General features: G+C 35.9%; 1 protein-coding gene across 2 annotated transcripts in view; it reads right to left on the reverse strand.

Moving 5' to 3' along the window:
• zdhhc17 (zinc finger DHHC-type palmitoyltransferase 17) overlaps nucleotides 1–17,266 on the reverse strand; it is a 39,337-nt gene that overhangs the window by 11,927 nt on the left and 10,144 nt on the right. For both annotated transcript variants that reach the window (XM_069192267.1, XM_069192268.1), the window contains exons 2-10: nucleotides 12,842–12,945; nucleotides 10,319–10,441; nucleotides 9,443–9,520; nucleotides 7,880–8,024; nucleotides 6,664–6,728; nucleotides 4,607–4,769; nucleotides 3,547–3,672; nucleotides 2,242–2,384; nucleotides 662–764 (exon numbers count right to left, since the gene is read on the reverse strand). In XM_069192267.1, the coding sequence (XP_069048368.1) occupies nucleotides 662–764; nucleotides 2,242–2,384; nucleotides 3,547–3,672; nucleotides 4,607–4,769; nucleotides 6,664–6,728; nucleotides 7,880–8,024; nucleotides 9,443–9,520; nucleotides 10,319–10,441; nucleotides 12,842–12,945 (1,050 nt within the window). The remainder of the gene's footprint in view (nucleotides 1–661; nucleotides 765–2,241; nucleotides 2,385–3,546; nucleotides 3,673–4,606; nucleotides 4,770–6,663; nucleotides 6,729–7,879; nucleotides 8,025–9,442; nucleotides 9,521–10,318; nucleotides 10,442–12,841; nucleotides 12,946–17,266) is intronic.

Genomic DNA, 17,266 nt, shown 5'->3' on the forward strand with positions numbered 1-17,266 from the left:
TTTGTATAACATTCAAAAGTATGAGGTAATTGTTTAATGTGATATGACCAGATAACCAAACTTCCTTTGTGAATTATACCAAAACTAAACTGCGAAACAAGGGTTGTGGAGACAAAACTGTTATTCAAGGAATGTGAAGAATAGTATTGCTATGTAGCTATGGTCCATATGGTTCATGTTTGATAAATTAGTGCAGGACAACACTATTTCAAGAAGTAAAAAAAAAAAGTTTGCAAATCATTCCAAAGTATTATAATATCATGATGGTTAATTTATAGTCATCAAGACAGATACAAAATTTCGAACACATTTGTTCCTTTTTAATCCTGATTTATGATTAATAAACATGTATCTAGTGATAATAGGTCAAGCACCCCATTCTTCTAGGGTTAAATGTTTTTAACACTCAACGTCCTAATGTATCATTAATTTCAAAAAGGAAATAATGTAAGACAAAAAAGTCACAAACTGAATTCTGAAGACTTAGAAAAAGCAGTGCAATGATACTCAGTGAGGCATCTGTCATTTTATATTGGAGGTAATAGACTTGTTTGTCATCTGCTAAGAATACAAATTATTTGTCAAATATTAAAACTACTAAGGAGACTCACAAATGGAAAATAAGCAGGAAAGGGTGAGAGAGAGCTACATTGAAAAGGATATCATTCCAGAACCAGAAGAACCATGTCACGTACATCCAGAACTTTGTGGCCAGGTAAATTCCGAGAGGCAGCGCACTGTGCATTGAGTGGTCAAAGAAAGACCTGAGGGTAGACGAAATGAAGGTTTATCATACATACAAACAAACAATCAAGCAATCTCAAAAGTTGTATGCAGCTACCTCGCTGCATTAAAGGAGGAACATGAAAATGTGTTGAAGCTGATAATCCGGCTTCATGAAACAGATTGAATGAAATCCTTGGAACAATTAGTGACAAGCAACCAAACGAGCTGCATGGGCCACATGACTTCAACAGGTTTGCAACCTCTGTCGCCCCCCCGTGGTTCCTACCCATTACTTTATGGAGCAAACCTACCACAAGCAGTTTAAAGAGCCTATTTTGGGAAGCAATTTAGATTGTCCCCTGCAGCTATCCACCAATACTCGAGCACAGCATTCCACAACACAATCCGCAAATAAAAATAAAAACTCTGTGGTACACCCTCCCCCAAGCACATTTCTTTAATATTATAAGCAAAACTGATTTCATTTATTTAACATGTACACCTCTGAGTTTGACTCAAAATGCATAGTCACCTTATAGCCAGCTTTTATTCAAGAGCTCTCAGTCTGTTCTGTTTTTGTTAATGCCCATCAAACTTGAAAAACAGAACTTGCACTTGCCAATATTTAATAAACAAAATTGAGAAAAACTGAGCCTGCACCACAAACTACAGCAGTGGGACGGCCTAAGCAGTGAGTGGCAGTAGGACAGTTTGTCCCTGGCCACATATAGTGAGCGTTTTGCCTAGGAGGAGGAGGTACAATTAGCTGGAAACCCGTGTGGAAGATGCCTTAGCTAGGTAACAAAACAGCAAACTAAGAGGTGAGTGGCCAGTCCAAGAAGACCCACTAGTAATACAGGAGTTGTGTTTGAACACAAGTCTGAACAAGGGGAGTTGATCCAGAGCTCCAGCATTACTCTTAGAACCAGGACCATCATTTATTGTATTTATTTATATCAGTTTTAGAAGATTGACTATCCTGTGCAGGGTCTTCTCCTGTTGAGAAACCAACATTACCTCCCTAAGGTTCTGTATCTCTTTTTCACTACAATAAGGATGGTCCACCTTTGAGGGGATGAGTGAGTGTAACCTGGGCCTTTAGTAAGCCAGGATTCAGAGACTTGCAGTCTTTGTAAATTATTTGTCAATACCAGTTTTTATGTGTGTACTTAAGGGTTATAAGCATTTGTTAAATATTATAGGTTTATGCCTTGTATTTGATCTGCCATCTCACAGATTAACAAAGAAACCAATTATTCCACTTGTTTTCATTCCTGATTACCAGAATTGTGCTATCTGGTACTCTAAAGAGGTGCTGGGTTTTTCATTTTATCTTAATGCATCACCGCCCTTATTTGATCATATACATTGGGCCAGTTTTGTAAAGCTTTACTTAGGCAACGGAAGAGTACAAGGACATTCTCACAAATTCTTAATATTTACCAAACTACCTATTTACCAAACTATTTTCTACCACGGACATCTGAAAAAATGTTTTTTCTGCAAAATACTTACTTTGAAAGAAACTGCACAGTAACCCACACAGCTCCATACATTAACCCTTTGATGAGCCAAGAGTCAATGTCTAAGTCAGCAATGAAACCCACAAGCCATATGACCAAAAACGGAGTTCCAAGCATCACTTTCTGCCGAAATTCCTGTTAAATTAAAAGTTAAAAAACAGACCAAGGTAATCAGAGAACAACAGTTAAATAGATCAGATCAAGGGTAAAGAGGGTTAAAATATTTTGGTAAATTAAGAGTGAAGTGAATGACAGACCAAAAATGGTTTAAAAATGTTAGTGTACAAGTACACTAATGTACTTTATTGGAATTAACCACAAGACAAACACACACTTAATCTAACTCATTTTCCCTAACTGTACTCTATTTCATTGATTCTTATGGGAAAATCCTCCCTATTCTTAAGTCAAACGAGCAAAGTTTATTGTGTTATTACAGTGCCAGCACATACTGTATTAACACCCTATCTATGCACATGTATACCCCCATATTACTCAAATGGGGGAAAATTCCTCTATACGCATCATTTAAAAATAGTGACTTTCTGGTCCGTAACCCCAACATGTATTGGAACCCCTTGTACAAGAAACATTACACTAACAAAAATATCCCAAATGAAATATATGAACAAGTGCTTTTATGTTAGGCGTTTACAAACATGGGTTGGATAACTGACTAACAAGCAGCATAGCAAAAAAATATTCAATTAAAGTCATATGAAGAAAAAAATCACAACATCCCAAGAACAGGCAAGAATCCAGAGTAGTTGCACTGCAAAGGCAGTTATTGCCTCAAAGGCAGATACCTCCAAGTGAAGGAATCACAATACTTATGGTTACCCAAATGGAAGTCACTCCATTGAAAACAGGTCATATTTTGTTGCTCTATCAAATGTATGCGTTGACTTACCCAAAAATATATTTTTTAAAATATTGTACTAAATTATATACAAGTTGCTTGACTGTTAAATACTTTGGGAGGGAACTGTAATCATTTTCTATGTACATGTGCTTATAAATATGATTCCTCTATGTAATAAAATATTTAATAAATTATAATAAAAATAAAATGTCAGAATCTATTACATTTTTGCTAGTTGACTCGGAATTTAGGGGAGATGACACTCTAAATCAAAATGGGTTTGTGGCTCTAGTAGAGGGCTGTGAGGCAGATGACATATTTAAGCATTAGTATTAAACGCAGGACTCACGCTAGAGACTATCAATCCCCACTCCCTCCTGCACTGGAGATGCTCAGAACATCTACACTGGGCTCAACAGGATCATTTATTTTTACCTTGTCGGCTTTCAGCCTCTTTAAGAATGAAGGACTGTCGTAGCCTTTCGCCTGTCTTGCTTCCTGTAAATGGTTAATCATCCAGACATTTTTTCTCTGCTTGGCCAGATCTAATGGTGTTTCGCCCTGTGTAAATAGAAAAAGACCTCAATGTACCAGTGCTATTTTTATTCCAATATCCAAGCAACAATCTAACTGTAACAACCTTTTTACTGTTACATCTACACTGCTGTTAAAGCTGCAGATCCTGGCATTTTTAGCAGTGGTGGTTAGCATATTGCAAAGCATTCAATGAACTGCTTTGCATTCCATCTTGATACATTATCATTTGGCCACTAATCAAAAGCAGAAGAACAGTTTTGTATGCCCAGTTAGGAAACATAAATACTTTTAACTCTTAATTCATTAGCATATTTTTATCAGATTGCATTCAGAACCATTTTCACCTTTAACTTTCCTTAAACTACAAAGCCTTTAAACACTGGTACTAAAGATTGGTGCTAAAGTTCACTTATACTTTCATGTCCGCATAAGCGAACAAGAAATGATGTAACTCCTTACTGCTATTTTTACAATTAAGACACAAGATCTTACAAGATCCAGTTACTAATTTACAAGACTATGAATAATTTGGCTCCATCATACATTTCTGAACTCCTTCATGTATACATAGATCCACAGCTCATTGGTCCTAGGACTAAATATTACTTTTAATTACTGTATTTTCTTTGCTGCTGCTCCATTTTTATGGAATACCCTTCTAGCGACCATTCCAATTCAAATTCCGAGCCTTTGACTGTTTTTAAATCCAACCTTAAATCTCACGTTTTCACTGTGTCCATGCCTTACTGTGTTACAGTTGGCCTTTTATGTTTGTTTTTATTGTATTTTTCATCATTTATACAGCAGCCTTGACTTGGAAAGGCACAATTTAAATGTTTAATATTCAACACCAAATTATTATTCGAAACATTTTTACATACAGTACAGCACCATAAAACGCAGGTAAAAATGCAATTCAATAGCTTACGTTTCACTCTGCGGGATGGGGGCTGCTTACCTTGATATTTTGTGCATCCACATTGGCACCTGCCTCCAGAAGCAGGCTAATAACTGTTGTGTTCCCAGCCAGCACAGCCCAGTGCAGAGCTGTATTCTTGTGATATTTGTCTCCAAGGTTCACTGACACATTGAATGTGAGTAATAGTCGAGTGGGGTCCACGCTGCAGATCAGCACAATTCAAGACTTCACACTTGTGTAACACAAATCATTTTCTCATACAACTATTACAACACAAAACAAAGGGTAATAAAATTTACTTTCAAAACTAATTCCATTACCAAAAAAATGGTCATCAGTTTTACATACCTCTTACAAATTACTTATGCCTTGCAATAATATACACTCTGTGATTACAGCGCCACTCAGAGAATCATTTTTTCTGTATTTTATAACATATATAGTTACTGGTATAAACAACAAAATCTAAACTGAAATTAAGTTCATCTGAAAATAACAGCTTTAAAAATCATGTACAAAATTGACCCACAAAGCCATTTTGTACGACAGGAAATATAATGAGGCTCTCTGCATTTTCACATTTTTCCAATAGACTGGCAATCCCTATAAGGTGTTGAGTCGGCAGGCTATGTTGTCCACCGTTAAATTTAACATAAAAGTCTTCTCCTTAGGTTTCCCTGTACCACATTATAACTGTTCAGATACTTCACTGCAGTTTCATTTGTAGGAAATGATCATAGGATCAAAGTGGTTTAGCTGCCTGCAAAGAGCTTGCACAAGGAGACCTCTAAGCCCTTCATGTTGAAAAAAAGTGTTATGGAGTGTCATTTGCTTCTGCAGGCCCATACAAGAATCAAGAAAACACTCTTGCAACGGTGTTTTTTCTTGCAACACTGAGAAGAGGAATCCTGAATTTCAATTACTTTTTTGGCCTCTAATCTTCCAAGATTTCAGCATTGCAGGAGCTGAATGCCAAAAAGCCTGTCACCTGTAAATGCCTCTAAGAGTGTTCAAACAGAATCTCTGAATACCCTTCTATGAAAAGGATTTTTTTCTTTAGAGGAAAGGACAGATTTCTTGTAAAAAAACATTACAATAGATTTTCATCTTGGAACCACCAATGCTAACATTTACTCATTGTCCTTGATCTTAAGAACACACCTAACCAACTGGACACCCTTTGCCGATAAACAAATACTATAATGCTTATGCCCAAACAGTATATAAAGGTCTGTTCCAGTGTTTGGTGAGGCAAATACCCCACTGCCTGATTAAAAGCTACATGCTAGTCATGAGGACTGCCATAGGTGTGTAGAGAATTTGCAGAGACTACATGGCTGAAAATGCAGGAGGCAGCTGGGCAGTTTGAAAACAGTATCCTGAGCTAAAAGTTACCCAGGTGACAATATTCACATGGAAACGATTTAATAGATGAATGCTGTGGGGGACTATTTGTTCTGTATTTACACAATACATCATAACTATTATATAATGTAGTTTTATCATTATATAATCTACCATGTTATCGGGTACCAAGATCAGTTTCAAGAACCTTATTGTATTGCCTGAAGACCATTGCAAAACAGAGACCTCTGTCGTCTAACAGTTCCTCTTATCTACCACTCAGTTACACATTTTTGTTCTGTTTGATGACAGATGACTAATTTACAGGAATACTACAGACTGAATTCAGTAAATTAACCCACAATGTCCAATTCCAGTTTGTAAAACTGCTGCAGTGATCAGTCTTTCTGGTACTGAAATGTATGTACTTATAGACATACATGTTTAGGTTTGTTAACGAATAAGATTTTTCTAGGTCACATTGACATGTTCTGCCCAAACAGAACATTTCCACTTAAATTAAAAGAAGCCAGCTAATTGCTTCCCGACATGATCTTGTGAGTTGCCTTGCGGCTGTTGCAGCAGTCTCTATTAGGCTGAGGTTCTGTAACGAAATTAAAGTTCCCAAAAAAAATACTGCAAAAAAAGTACTCTCAAAAGTACATAGCATGTCTTCAATCACTCTTTAGTGAGTACCTCCTTTTGGTGTGAATAAATGCCCTTTAATTTATTTGAAAGGAGAATTCGCTAACCTGTGTGTCCTGTAGGCTGCCCACATCAATGGTGTCATACCGTTCTGATCCATCATGTCCACATCCTTTGAAAAAAAAAAGAACAACTGTGGTCAGCAGGGCTGAGAAGGAAATTACTTCTCACAGGCATTTTACTCGGAACTGGGCTTTCATTCTCTAATTACTATAATTTGTTTAAAGGTACACCAACAAGTTATAAAAAAAATGTAGTTTTTTTGCACAAGCAGCAGAGCCCACCGCAAAATATACTAAAAAATGGAGAATGGATGAGAGAGGATGGAAAAATCAGATCTTATGTTTCACAAGGAATTTCATTCTACTAGATAAATAAATGAAGTATGGCGCCATCTGGTGATGTACCATAAAATATCTACAGCAGCCTCCTAAATTAATTTAAACACACCTAAACACACCTTCAGTCTTTTGCTACACTTATAATTCAATACATATTTTAAAATGTGTGCTTGAGTTGTGTAAAGATAAAAGATTATCTTTATCTGCTGTGGGTTCAAAAGTACATTTTTTCTACTAATGTCATTAGTTGCGATACATGTTCATTTTTGGGATTTTGGCTGCAAAATGCACCAAGAAAAGAAACCCTCACTTTTATTTGAGTTAACTTGGTGCAGCATACTGATCAATAACTGACTTCCCCCACTGCAACAGAAAAAACACAGAAAACAAAGACTCTGATATCAGTTCCATCTCCCAAGCCTTCCCTGCAAACAATATACAACTCTACATATAACACATGATTGAGCAGGTGAATAAATTATCAGGATGGGTATAGGAGGGATGGTTAAGCAGAAAAACATGAAAAACTCCTGTAAATACTCTCTCTTTTCTCACTCTGTGTGTAGTGAGAAACCGAGAGCCTTGTTTCTGATCAAGTGTTTAAAATGCATGTAACATCTTAATATATCACTCAGGAAAACGGCAGAAAATGATACAGGCAATTGGAATAAACTCTCTCTGGATTATACATAATAATTGTAGATGCATTTCAATATATATAATCACAGAGCACAAAATAAAAACATGAATGTATACTAAGTGCTTTACAAAATGCAGTGAGGAATTCTATCTGTAAAGGCACTTAGATTAGGCAATTAGATTTCTCTAACAAATGACTTATTTTCAGCCACATGAAGCTCGTGTATTTCTCACAGTAAACATGCAAGGGTTCGCCACCACCGCTGATTATGCCTGCACTTACCTGGCCCTTGGCAATGAAATATGCAACAATGGAAGTGTGTCCAAACTGAGCGGCCAGGTGAATGCAGCTGCAGCCTTCCCCATCGATGAGGGACGGGTCTGCTCCATACTTCAGCAGCTGCACCACCATGGACAAGTGTCCCTGTCTGGAGAGAACCCAAGCCTGAGCATCGCCTGACTTGCACTCCGCACCTGCCACCTGTCAGCCGAAGAACCGGTACTGCCACGAACTGCTGACTGCCATTACCTGTTTTAAACTAAAGACTGCAGACTTTATTGATATAATGCTTTAAATGTGTTAAAGCATTATATCAATGTGTATGTGTTAAATGTGTAAGGTGTTACGTCCCAGTGTGTGTTCTGTGTGTGTTTTTTCTGTTATGTCCACACTGCTGACCCTTGATTGTTCTCCCTTCCCCATTGGCCCACCATAACACCACTTTTTCAGTATGATGTCGTCATCAATTAGCTCTCAGCCAATCAGAACACATCTTATTCAGCATATAATATGGAGGTTTTCAGCAAGGAGAGGCCTTTCGTTTGACTTCGGTCCCATTTGGTTTTGGTTATCGCTACGCTTCGGGTTATTGCTTCGGCTTCGTTTGTTGGTTTGTTTTGCTTTGTGTGTGTGTATTTTCGTATAGCTTCGGCTTTGTTGTTTTGTTGGTTTTACATTAGTTTCTTTGTACTTTTGTTTGTTTGTGTGTTCATCCTTGTTTTGTCATTACCTTGCCCTAACGTGTTACATGTTCAACCTTTGTGTTCTTTTGTACCCTGTTCCTGTTGTTTACTCTTGTTTTCCCTTATTTGTATTCCTGGTTCACTTGTGTTTTGTGTGAACTTTTGTATATAAGGTTAGTTTCGGTTGTTGGGGTACACTTTACACACTTTGTTGATTTTGTATTAGTACACTAGTTTAGTACGGGTGAGTGCCATTTGTCTTGTATGGTTTTGGGTAGTCAGTGCAGCTTAGCTAGGGTGTTGAAGACACCGAAGACCGTGTGTTTCAGGTTTTCTTTTGTAGTCAGATTAGCTTTCCCTCACTGTCCTAGCCAGCTCCATTTTGTTTGTTATTTTCTTTCCTTTGGCACCACTCTAGTTCCTTACCCTTGTTATCACGCTTCCTAGTCCCTCACCAAAACCCACCTGCTTCCAAAAGAATTATCCTAAATGTTACACCCCTTTATCCTTAGACACTTGGGGTCGTAAAAAATGTATGTGTAGAAAGCAGAGAAAAACCTGTAGTGCACTCTGTCATTAAAGAGATAAGGGTCTTTCTAAAATATAAAGGCTACAAAATGTCTATATTGTACTGCACTTTGAAGGCAGATTTTTTTTTCTAAAGCATGTTTCTAAATTGTGGCACAGCAACACTATTAATACATGATGGCGGTTTGACATGTAAGGATTTAACTAAAAGTAATGAGTGTTCCTTCAGCCAAAATTTGCTGTCAGACTTGCACAATTAACTAGTATTTGATCAATAACTTATAAATAGCCAAGGTGAAATTTGATACAAATAATATAAGCCCCCTGTCCAAATCATGTGGAAGCTTGACTGTACCTTGTAGCCCAGTGAAGTGGTGTTGAATTGAGATCTCCTCCAAGCTGATCCACGATGGCACCCTTTGATATGTAATATCTGTATGAACAATAATTTCTAATCAGAGTCCCGCCAAAACCTTTTAACACGCAAAGCAACGTTACATCAATGACTGTAAAGGAGGGGGGGGGACTGCAAGAGGTTAACATTAGGATTATATGGGGCATTAAACTGTTGGAAATTGACATTAACGGGCAATGGGAAACAGACATTGTGCGTTTGAGACCAAATTCTGGATGACTTGGTTTTCCCAATCATAGGCACAAAACCAGCTCAGTGCCACTGGGGGCAGTATTGGGATGAAATGGCCAAACTGCTCTCATCTACCAGCAAAACACACACTTCTAATTCTGAGGCACTTGTAGACTCACAGTGACCCTAGTGAGGGACATGCCTCTCCTATAATCCTGGCTTAAGTGGAATTTAATTTAGTGAAATTCCAAAGTGGCAGTTACTATTACAAAAAACAACTGCTAATTTTACAATAAAACGCAAATTTGAAAGGGGGCTTTTTTGCAGTGCTATACAAAGGAATTATAAAACCTTTAAGCACTGAAAAAGCTTTCAGAAATAAGATTACACTTGTGACGCAAACATTAGCGCTTTTTTCTAACTTCTCTAGTGAAAACCAAAGAAAAGCAGTGTTAATAGTAAATAGTCTTCCACAACACATGATAAGGCTAAAGACACGAGCACTTAAAAAGGAAATATTGCACAACCTTCTCAGCAAAAAAAAGAAATTCATGAATATTTTAGTATCCAAATTTTGTAAAATTTTGACAAGTTACATCTGAAAAAAGGCACTCGACTTGTAATGACATGTTCTTCATCACTTACTTTACAAGATCTATTCTGTTATTAATGGCTGCCCAGTGAAGAAGAGTGACGTTTTCTTTGTCTGGCTGCCTGACGTCATATCCTGCTTCCACCAGCTCTCGGCAGCGCTCAAAAATCCCATACCTGGAAGAGACCACACCAGCTGTGATTGTCAGCACACAAACATCCCACACTGGCAGGACAGCCTACAGGCAAGGCAGGATGTATCGCTGCCGTCTCTGCTCATTCCTTAATTAAAAGCTAAACATGCATTATTTATGCATTACGATACAGCTCTTTCAACACACTTTGTCTGATTAAGTCGAGGGGGTGACAAGCTTACATTAATTATATTGCAATGTTAGCAAATTAAACTCACCTGCTATTTGGCAAGAGTAACTGCACTGGTTGGTGCTAAATAACATTAATCCAGTAGTAGACAATCTGACTGCTCATACCTATGCAGAGTCTATGAATAACCGTTCCCTTTGCCCTTTGATCTCCACATAATAATTTGGACAACCATAATGAAAGCATAAAACATTCTACAAGGATGAGGAAAACATCATTATGTGAATGAGCACAGTATTAATGCACACCATTAGTAAAACAAAAACATGACTAAAAAAAGGGTCCTGATGTAAGTGCTACTGATAAACTATAATAATTCATGATGTCCTCAATGTGGGCTTCATAAGATTTTTAAACTTAAAAAACTAAACAATGTTTGATGAAATACTTCATTTCTAAATCTTCATTCCACTGCATTTCATCTTTGTGCAGTGATATACAATTATGGCATATTTTGCATAATGTGATAAATCCTGTTAAGACAATTCTGAGCAAAGATCTGTTCAGTGTTTTGCGCTGTTGAGCACAAATATGAGTTATCTTCCAAATGACTTTTTATTTCAGTTTGGAGCATGTACATTTTTCTCAAACTCTGCAATTTTAAATTTACATGTGTTCATCATTACTATTTTGTTTATATACATCTTCATCAGAAACAACTAAGAATTTACCTTTTGGTGCTGGGCTTTGCTGCTAGGATTCAAGTATCGTCTTCATTTCAAGTATTTTCCCAGTTTAAATTAATGTTTACAAAAAAGTTACAAACCTAGAGAAAGTAGTTTATTTGTCCTATCATCCTAGCCACTTGATTAATGTAGTATCTCACTATGTTTTTTTAAGACATTTGCTTCATATTAATCTCTACTTCAAAATGATTTTCTAGATCTCTATTAATATCTAGTTCAAAAATATTTTCATTGCTTATGTTGTAGTAACATATGTTATAGTAAGAGCAGTGCTGTATATTATAGGATCCATTGCACATGTGCTTTCAGAACATCAACTTGGTGTTGATCTTAATTGCTCTGAACAATCAAAATGGATTCATGCATTACTGTTTTCACTATTAGTATTATATGCCATTACAATATTTATAAATGTTAGAACACTACATTTTACTCTACAATGCAAACAATAAGGAAGCAATGATGACTGTCGGTAATGTGGCTTCAGCACAAGCCAAGGTGCCACATTACAAAATGTATCACATTTAAATCTATACACCTCACTATAATATAGCAATTTAGGAGCTGGTTGCATCGAATAACTGCAGTAGAGCAGACTGGAGGGACTGCAGGTGTAGTATCCCCACCCTAAACAGTTGTTTTATGCATCTAAATGTCTAGTTCTTGAGTAGCAGACACTGGAGAACACCAACACCAACCTGGTGTATCTTACTGGACTGACCTATTGCACTCTGGATGCTATAATTTTGCTATTAACCTTATACACAGGACCTTGGATATTAGGTATGAAGGTGAGGCTTACCCTTTTAAGTAGCACAAATATAATGGAGATATCACTGGAAATCATCAGATTGGTGCTGTCGAGTAAAGCCCTAAACCCCAGAATACTATTCATTTTGAAGTTAATAATTTAGATGTCTGTACTCAAAATACTTTGGTCTGAGTTAATGCCTTTTTGCAACATCTCCAACAAGTATCACTAGCCTAACTTTAACCAAAATTTTAAATAAATGTGATTCTTCTTGAATCACATATGGTTTAAGGAGTACAGAAACAAAGTTCTGCTTGGTTTTTGAGAACATATCTTTTGAAAACAGCACTCAAAACAATGACAAAAGTTAAGTAACCACAGAAATCTGCAAGAACAGAACATAATGGATGTTCAGATGATTTCAGGAAAAATCAAAAAGGCTTTCGGTAGACTGCAATAGACTGCGGTTGTTAAAGGCTGGTGATCTGAAGTTAGTGGCCGTTAGCATTGGGATACTATTTTGCCTTCTAACAAATACATCCATCTATTAGCTAACTGTTTTATCCAATATAGAGTATCAGGGGAGCCAGAGTCTATCCCAGCATGGCTGTTACAGGGCACACACAGACACAAACCTAACAAAAACATAATGCTGTAAAATAACTTTAAAACGACCAGGATAATCTAATTATGAGAGTCATGCACCGAGGAAAAGAAAGATACAGTATAAAAGATGAAACAGAAGTAATTACTCACTGTGTGGCCTTGACAATGTCCCATGTGCTGTAATCATCAATGTGGCTCTTTCGCCCGAGCGACTCGTTGTAGCCATGGTTATAATGACTCTGGGGCTTGATTTCCTGTGAGGAAAAAGACACAATATATAGTAAATTAAGCATTTGTCTCCCTTCTTGCTGGGTCTTAGAATAGCATGTGATCATTATGCATTACACACATTAGCATGAAGTCTTGATTGATTAAAAAAATGAAGTAATGAATGTAAAATTGGGAAATTGTTGCAGAGAGTCTTGATTCTGTTAATTAACCAATGTTTTGTGTATGAGAATAAAAGAAACCATTAATATAAATAGAATGCAATCACAATTTTCTATGAAAAATTTCCCACATTATGGCCCTTGAGAGCTACTGTATGTTAGTAACTGACAAAGAAAAGAAATTGCAGCTGTATCGTCTGGTCAAATACTGCATCCATTCATCACTCACCACAATTTTCAAAATGAAAAAAGATTGCCTCAATAAGCACAAAATAAACAATTTCAAGCACAAAGGTCTTCCTCAGGTAGCATCATGGGCAGCCAACATCTTTAATGAGCCCTATGCAATCAAACTAGTCCTTGTGGTCAAATAACATCTTGTTCAGGATAACACCGTTTAATTACAATAAAAAGATAGCTAGTTTGCAAACTGGTACAATAATCTAGACATTAGATGGCTAGGAGGCAGGGTTGGAAGTTACCACCTGGCATAAGCGTTTTCCAGCGGGAAATCCTGACACCCGAAACCCTAATAACACTTTTAATGAAAAAGCAGTTGCAAAAACGGTTTAAATTCCCATTCAAAAGAATTCACAAAAACCTTATTTTGAACAAAGTAAAACCCTGATAGACTTAAATTAATATAAATCACAGTTTATCTAGATTAGTTCTGGTTCTGTGGCATCCGGTAATAGGAATAGATCCTCATAGATTAATATTTAAAAACATTCTCTGAAAACATAGTATTCAAGCATTACACTGTCAAAGGGTCACTTAACTCCATCAGAAAAAGGATTATATGTCAGGATTTTTACATTACACAATCTAGATTTTTTCTCTCTCTTGTCTCTCTAAACAGCAGATTACTGACAATTTAAAAACAAAACTAGAGGAAAGAAAATCCAAACGAGTGTGATTTTGGGATAAACAGCACAAATCCAGATGCTTACCCATGCTACAACTCTGCTAAATCTTTTTTGACTTCATGGTTGGAATTTTAAAAAAATGTATATAATGGACAATTTCACTTCTTTGAGAGTCCTTTGTTTTCATTAATTTCTAACTTCTCTGAGCTGAAGGTTCTTTTTTCAGGGCTGAATCAGTTGCTAATAGACAAACACTTGTAATATGCATAGAAATCCAAAAGTTAAAAAGGCTGGATCATGTATTACTATTGCATCTTATGACTTTTGTTGTCATAAGATATTTTACGGAACTTGGAATATCTATACTTAACCTACAATAAATGAAAATAGGGATGAAGGTCTCTAGCATTACACTCTCAGTTAATTTAACAAAAATAATTCAGAAACCACAAAATAATAACCATTTCTCATTGTTTCAACAACACAGCTAGAAACAAATTACTATCAATAGATACAGTATTAAGATTTTTGTTGGGTAAATATTATTTGTTAAAGGGAATAAAATAAAAGACGCTATTAGGCATATGATTATACAAAAGACACAGTACAATAAAATCCTTGGCAGGTACTTCAAAATGTCCAGCAAGGACATTAAACAAGGTATGACAATGAATAACATCTACAGCTATAGTCCATGGGACCCTGAAGTGGGCTCTAGTATTCCTTATTATGTAATTCTCATAGCAAGGCCTGAAAGCCATGTCCTGAAAGGAGCTTTAGAAAACAAGTCTATCCAAAATGATTAAATATTCACTAAATAGTACTTCAAAAACAATACTTCAATTTGAAGTTTAAAACAGTACTGCTCTTTTATGACATGAATAGTTTTAGTGCAGTATTGGTTATAGCACGATAAAGGTGTGCTCCTATTTTTTAGATAAAGCAATTTGACCTGAACATTCAAATGTTCCAGTGCACAAGCATAAATTATTAACAAGCATTTGGGAAATAAAACCACTTTTAAAGCAAGCATGGAAAAACATTGATGCTTTCAAAACAGCTTGTTTTAGGGCTTTTATAAATGCAAAACTAAGATCTAGCTGCAGAACCCTATATCTTGTTGTACTTAGTTGTACAATAGTTCTTGGATACATTTTTCTGCAGTTAAAGAACAACATACTAGTACATTAAATTTTGGATATGTTATCATGGATTATGTTATAAAAAGATGTGATTCTTTTAAAAGTATTTTTACCATGCATAAGATGGTAAACCACCAGACTATCAGTCAAAAGATTTGTTAACTTCCTCATTTTGGCCTGTATAACTTATAATGTGACTGTTTAGCAATTAAGAATTTTGGCTTCACCTTTTTTTGGCAACACAGAACATGAACAAACAAGCACCTCCATACACTTCTTTTGCCACTGTAATTAAATTAATTGATGTGATGTGAACTTTAGGACTAATGCAGAAAAGGCAAACTGTTCATTAAAGGGTTAAATTAAACCGTTAATTAAACTGCAGTCCAAATTTCTCAGAGCGGTAATTAAATCTCGGTATGGAAAAATTTAACAAATTTCAAATGAAGGAAAAAATCGTGAAATTTGCTAAAATACCATATGGCACCATGTTATTACAAACTTTTAGTCTCTCCATGGGCAAGAGTTCCCACAAACTGCAACGTGATATGGCCCTTCCTGCTCACTAGTCACTGTAATGACAAATCCAATGTGATGTACAAGCAAAAAAGTACAGGTTGTACAGCAGACATTTCACCACAGAAATGTTCAAAAGTGATCTATATGCAGAGTTAACAAGTTTCCATTTATTGACAAAACCGTCTTAAAGTTGAGAGCAGAATTTGTATTAAATTAAAGTGATATATTCGCAAGCCTGCTGGTTTACAATGTAATAGTACCGCATCGTCACCTGAGGTTTTGTTGCTTCCTTCTGAATCGCAGAATATAGAGGTGCACATACCTGGAAATTTGGTCTATTTTGTGATGTAAATTGGAGGTTTTACTAGTTACTGTGAAAACTTTACTTTTATTGCGGTTTAAAATGTACTCATCAATGCTGAATCTATCACCAAAATATAAAAAATTGCATTGCAGTTAATCAAGATTTCACTCTTTTTCACTTGGAGAAGCTTCCTTTGTTTAATGGAGCATTATTGGAAACAATTATCAGGTGTCAATGGTGGTTTAAAGAAAACAACTGGTTTTAAAAGCAAACAACACAAAGCACCAAAATCTGTAACAGAAACTTCAAAAAACAGCCCAAGAGAGATCCTACAATAGTGATGGATTCATTGTTGTTCTTTGACTCTTTAAGCAAATTTAATCTGAACCTGGGACATTTACAAAGCTCCAGTGCCCACATAACCTTTCTCTTAAATTTCCAAAAGTGAAAACAAACTTCCACTCAGCTGAACAATCCGTGTATAAATTATCTCCTATCTGCAATTCGCAACATTTCTTACAAAATGTGCAATTTAAATAAAAGGATGGTAGAACATTTAAGTATTTGATAGAACAGATAATACATATACTTGCAAAAATGCAAATACAAATAACAGAACTATAGTCTCCTAATCAGAACTACATTATACTAGAATTAATCTGTACCTGTAATTAAGAATCCACAAATTCCCTTGTTGACACGACCCTTCTGCACAGGGAATGCATTTCTATGGTTTTGAACAGTTAGAATTTTGACATGTTTTTTTCTGGATGTAATCAGCTAGCTTATCCAATTAATATAATTGTTGTCTTGAAATTGGTTACAGTTACCAGAAAGAAAACAATACAGTCCACGAATTCTGTTACAGAAGATGGAAAGACAATTGAATTTGAACCTGTGTAAGGGAAAGCATCTGTCAAATATTAAAAAGAAAAGATAAACAGCAACATAACAAAAAATTAATTGCAGTATTTCACATTTAATAACTTGAAAGATCTGACTACTCAATCTCTTCACTGAATAGTAACACGAAGAAGAATAACGTCTAAAGTGAAGAAAAAGGTTGTTATACAAAAATCAATAAAGTCACTGCATATCCGAAGAACAAACATGTCCAAAAAACAAACGTTTTTTGGACACATTACAGCAAATACCAGTGTTCATCAACCTGACTTAAAACATACTATTTAAACTCCACAAACTAATATGATAGAAGACATAAGAATCCACAGTGCTGCTTGAAAGTATGTGAGCCCCTCATCTTTTTTAAGTCTTAAATTATCTTTTAGAAATCTTTTATCTGAACTCCAATATTTAATGAAGATAACCTGAATGATGGACACATCAAAATATGT

This window comes from Lepisosteus oculatus, chromosome 7, assembly GCF_040954835.1.
Source record: "Lepisosteus oculatus isolate fLepOcu1 chromosome 7, fLepOcu1.hap2, whole genome shotgun sequence".
NCBI classification, from domain to species: Eukaryota; Metazoa; Chordata; class Actinopteri; order Semionotiformes; family Lepisosteidae; genus Lepisosteus; species Lepisosteus oculatus.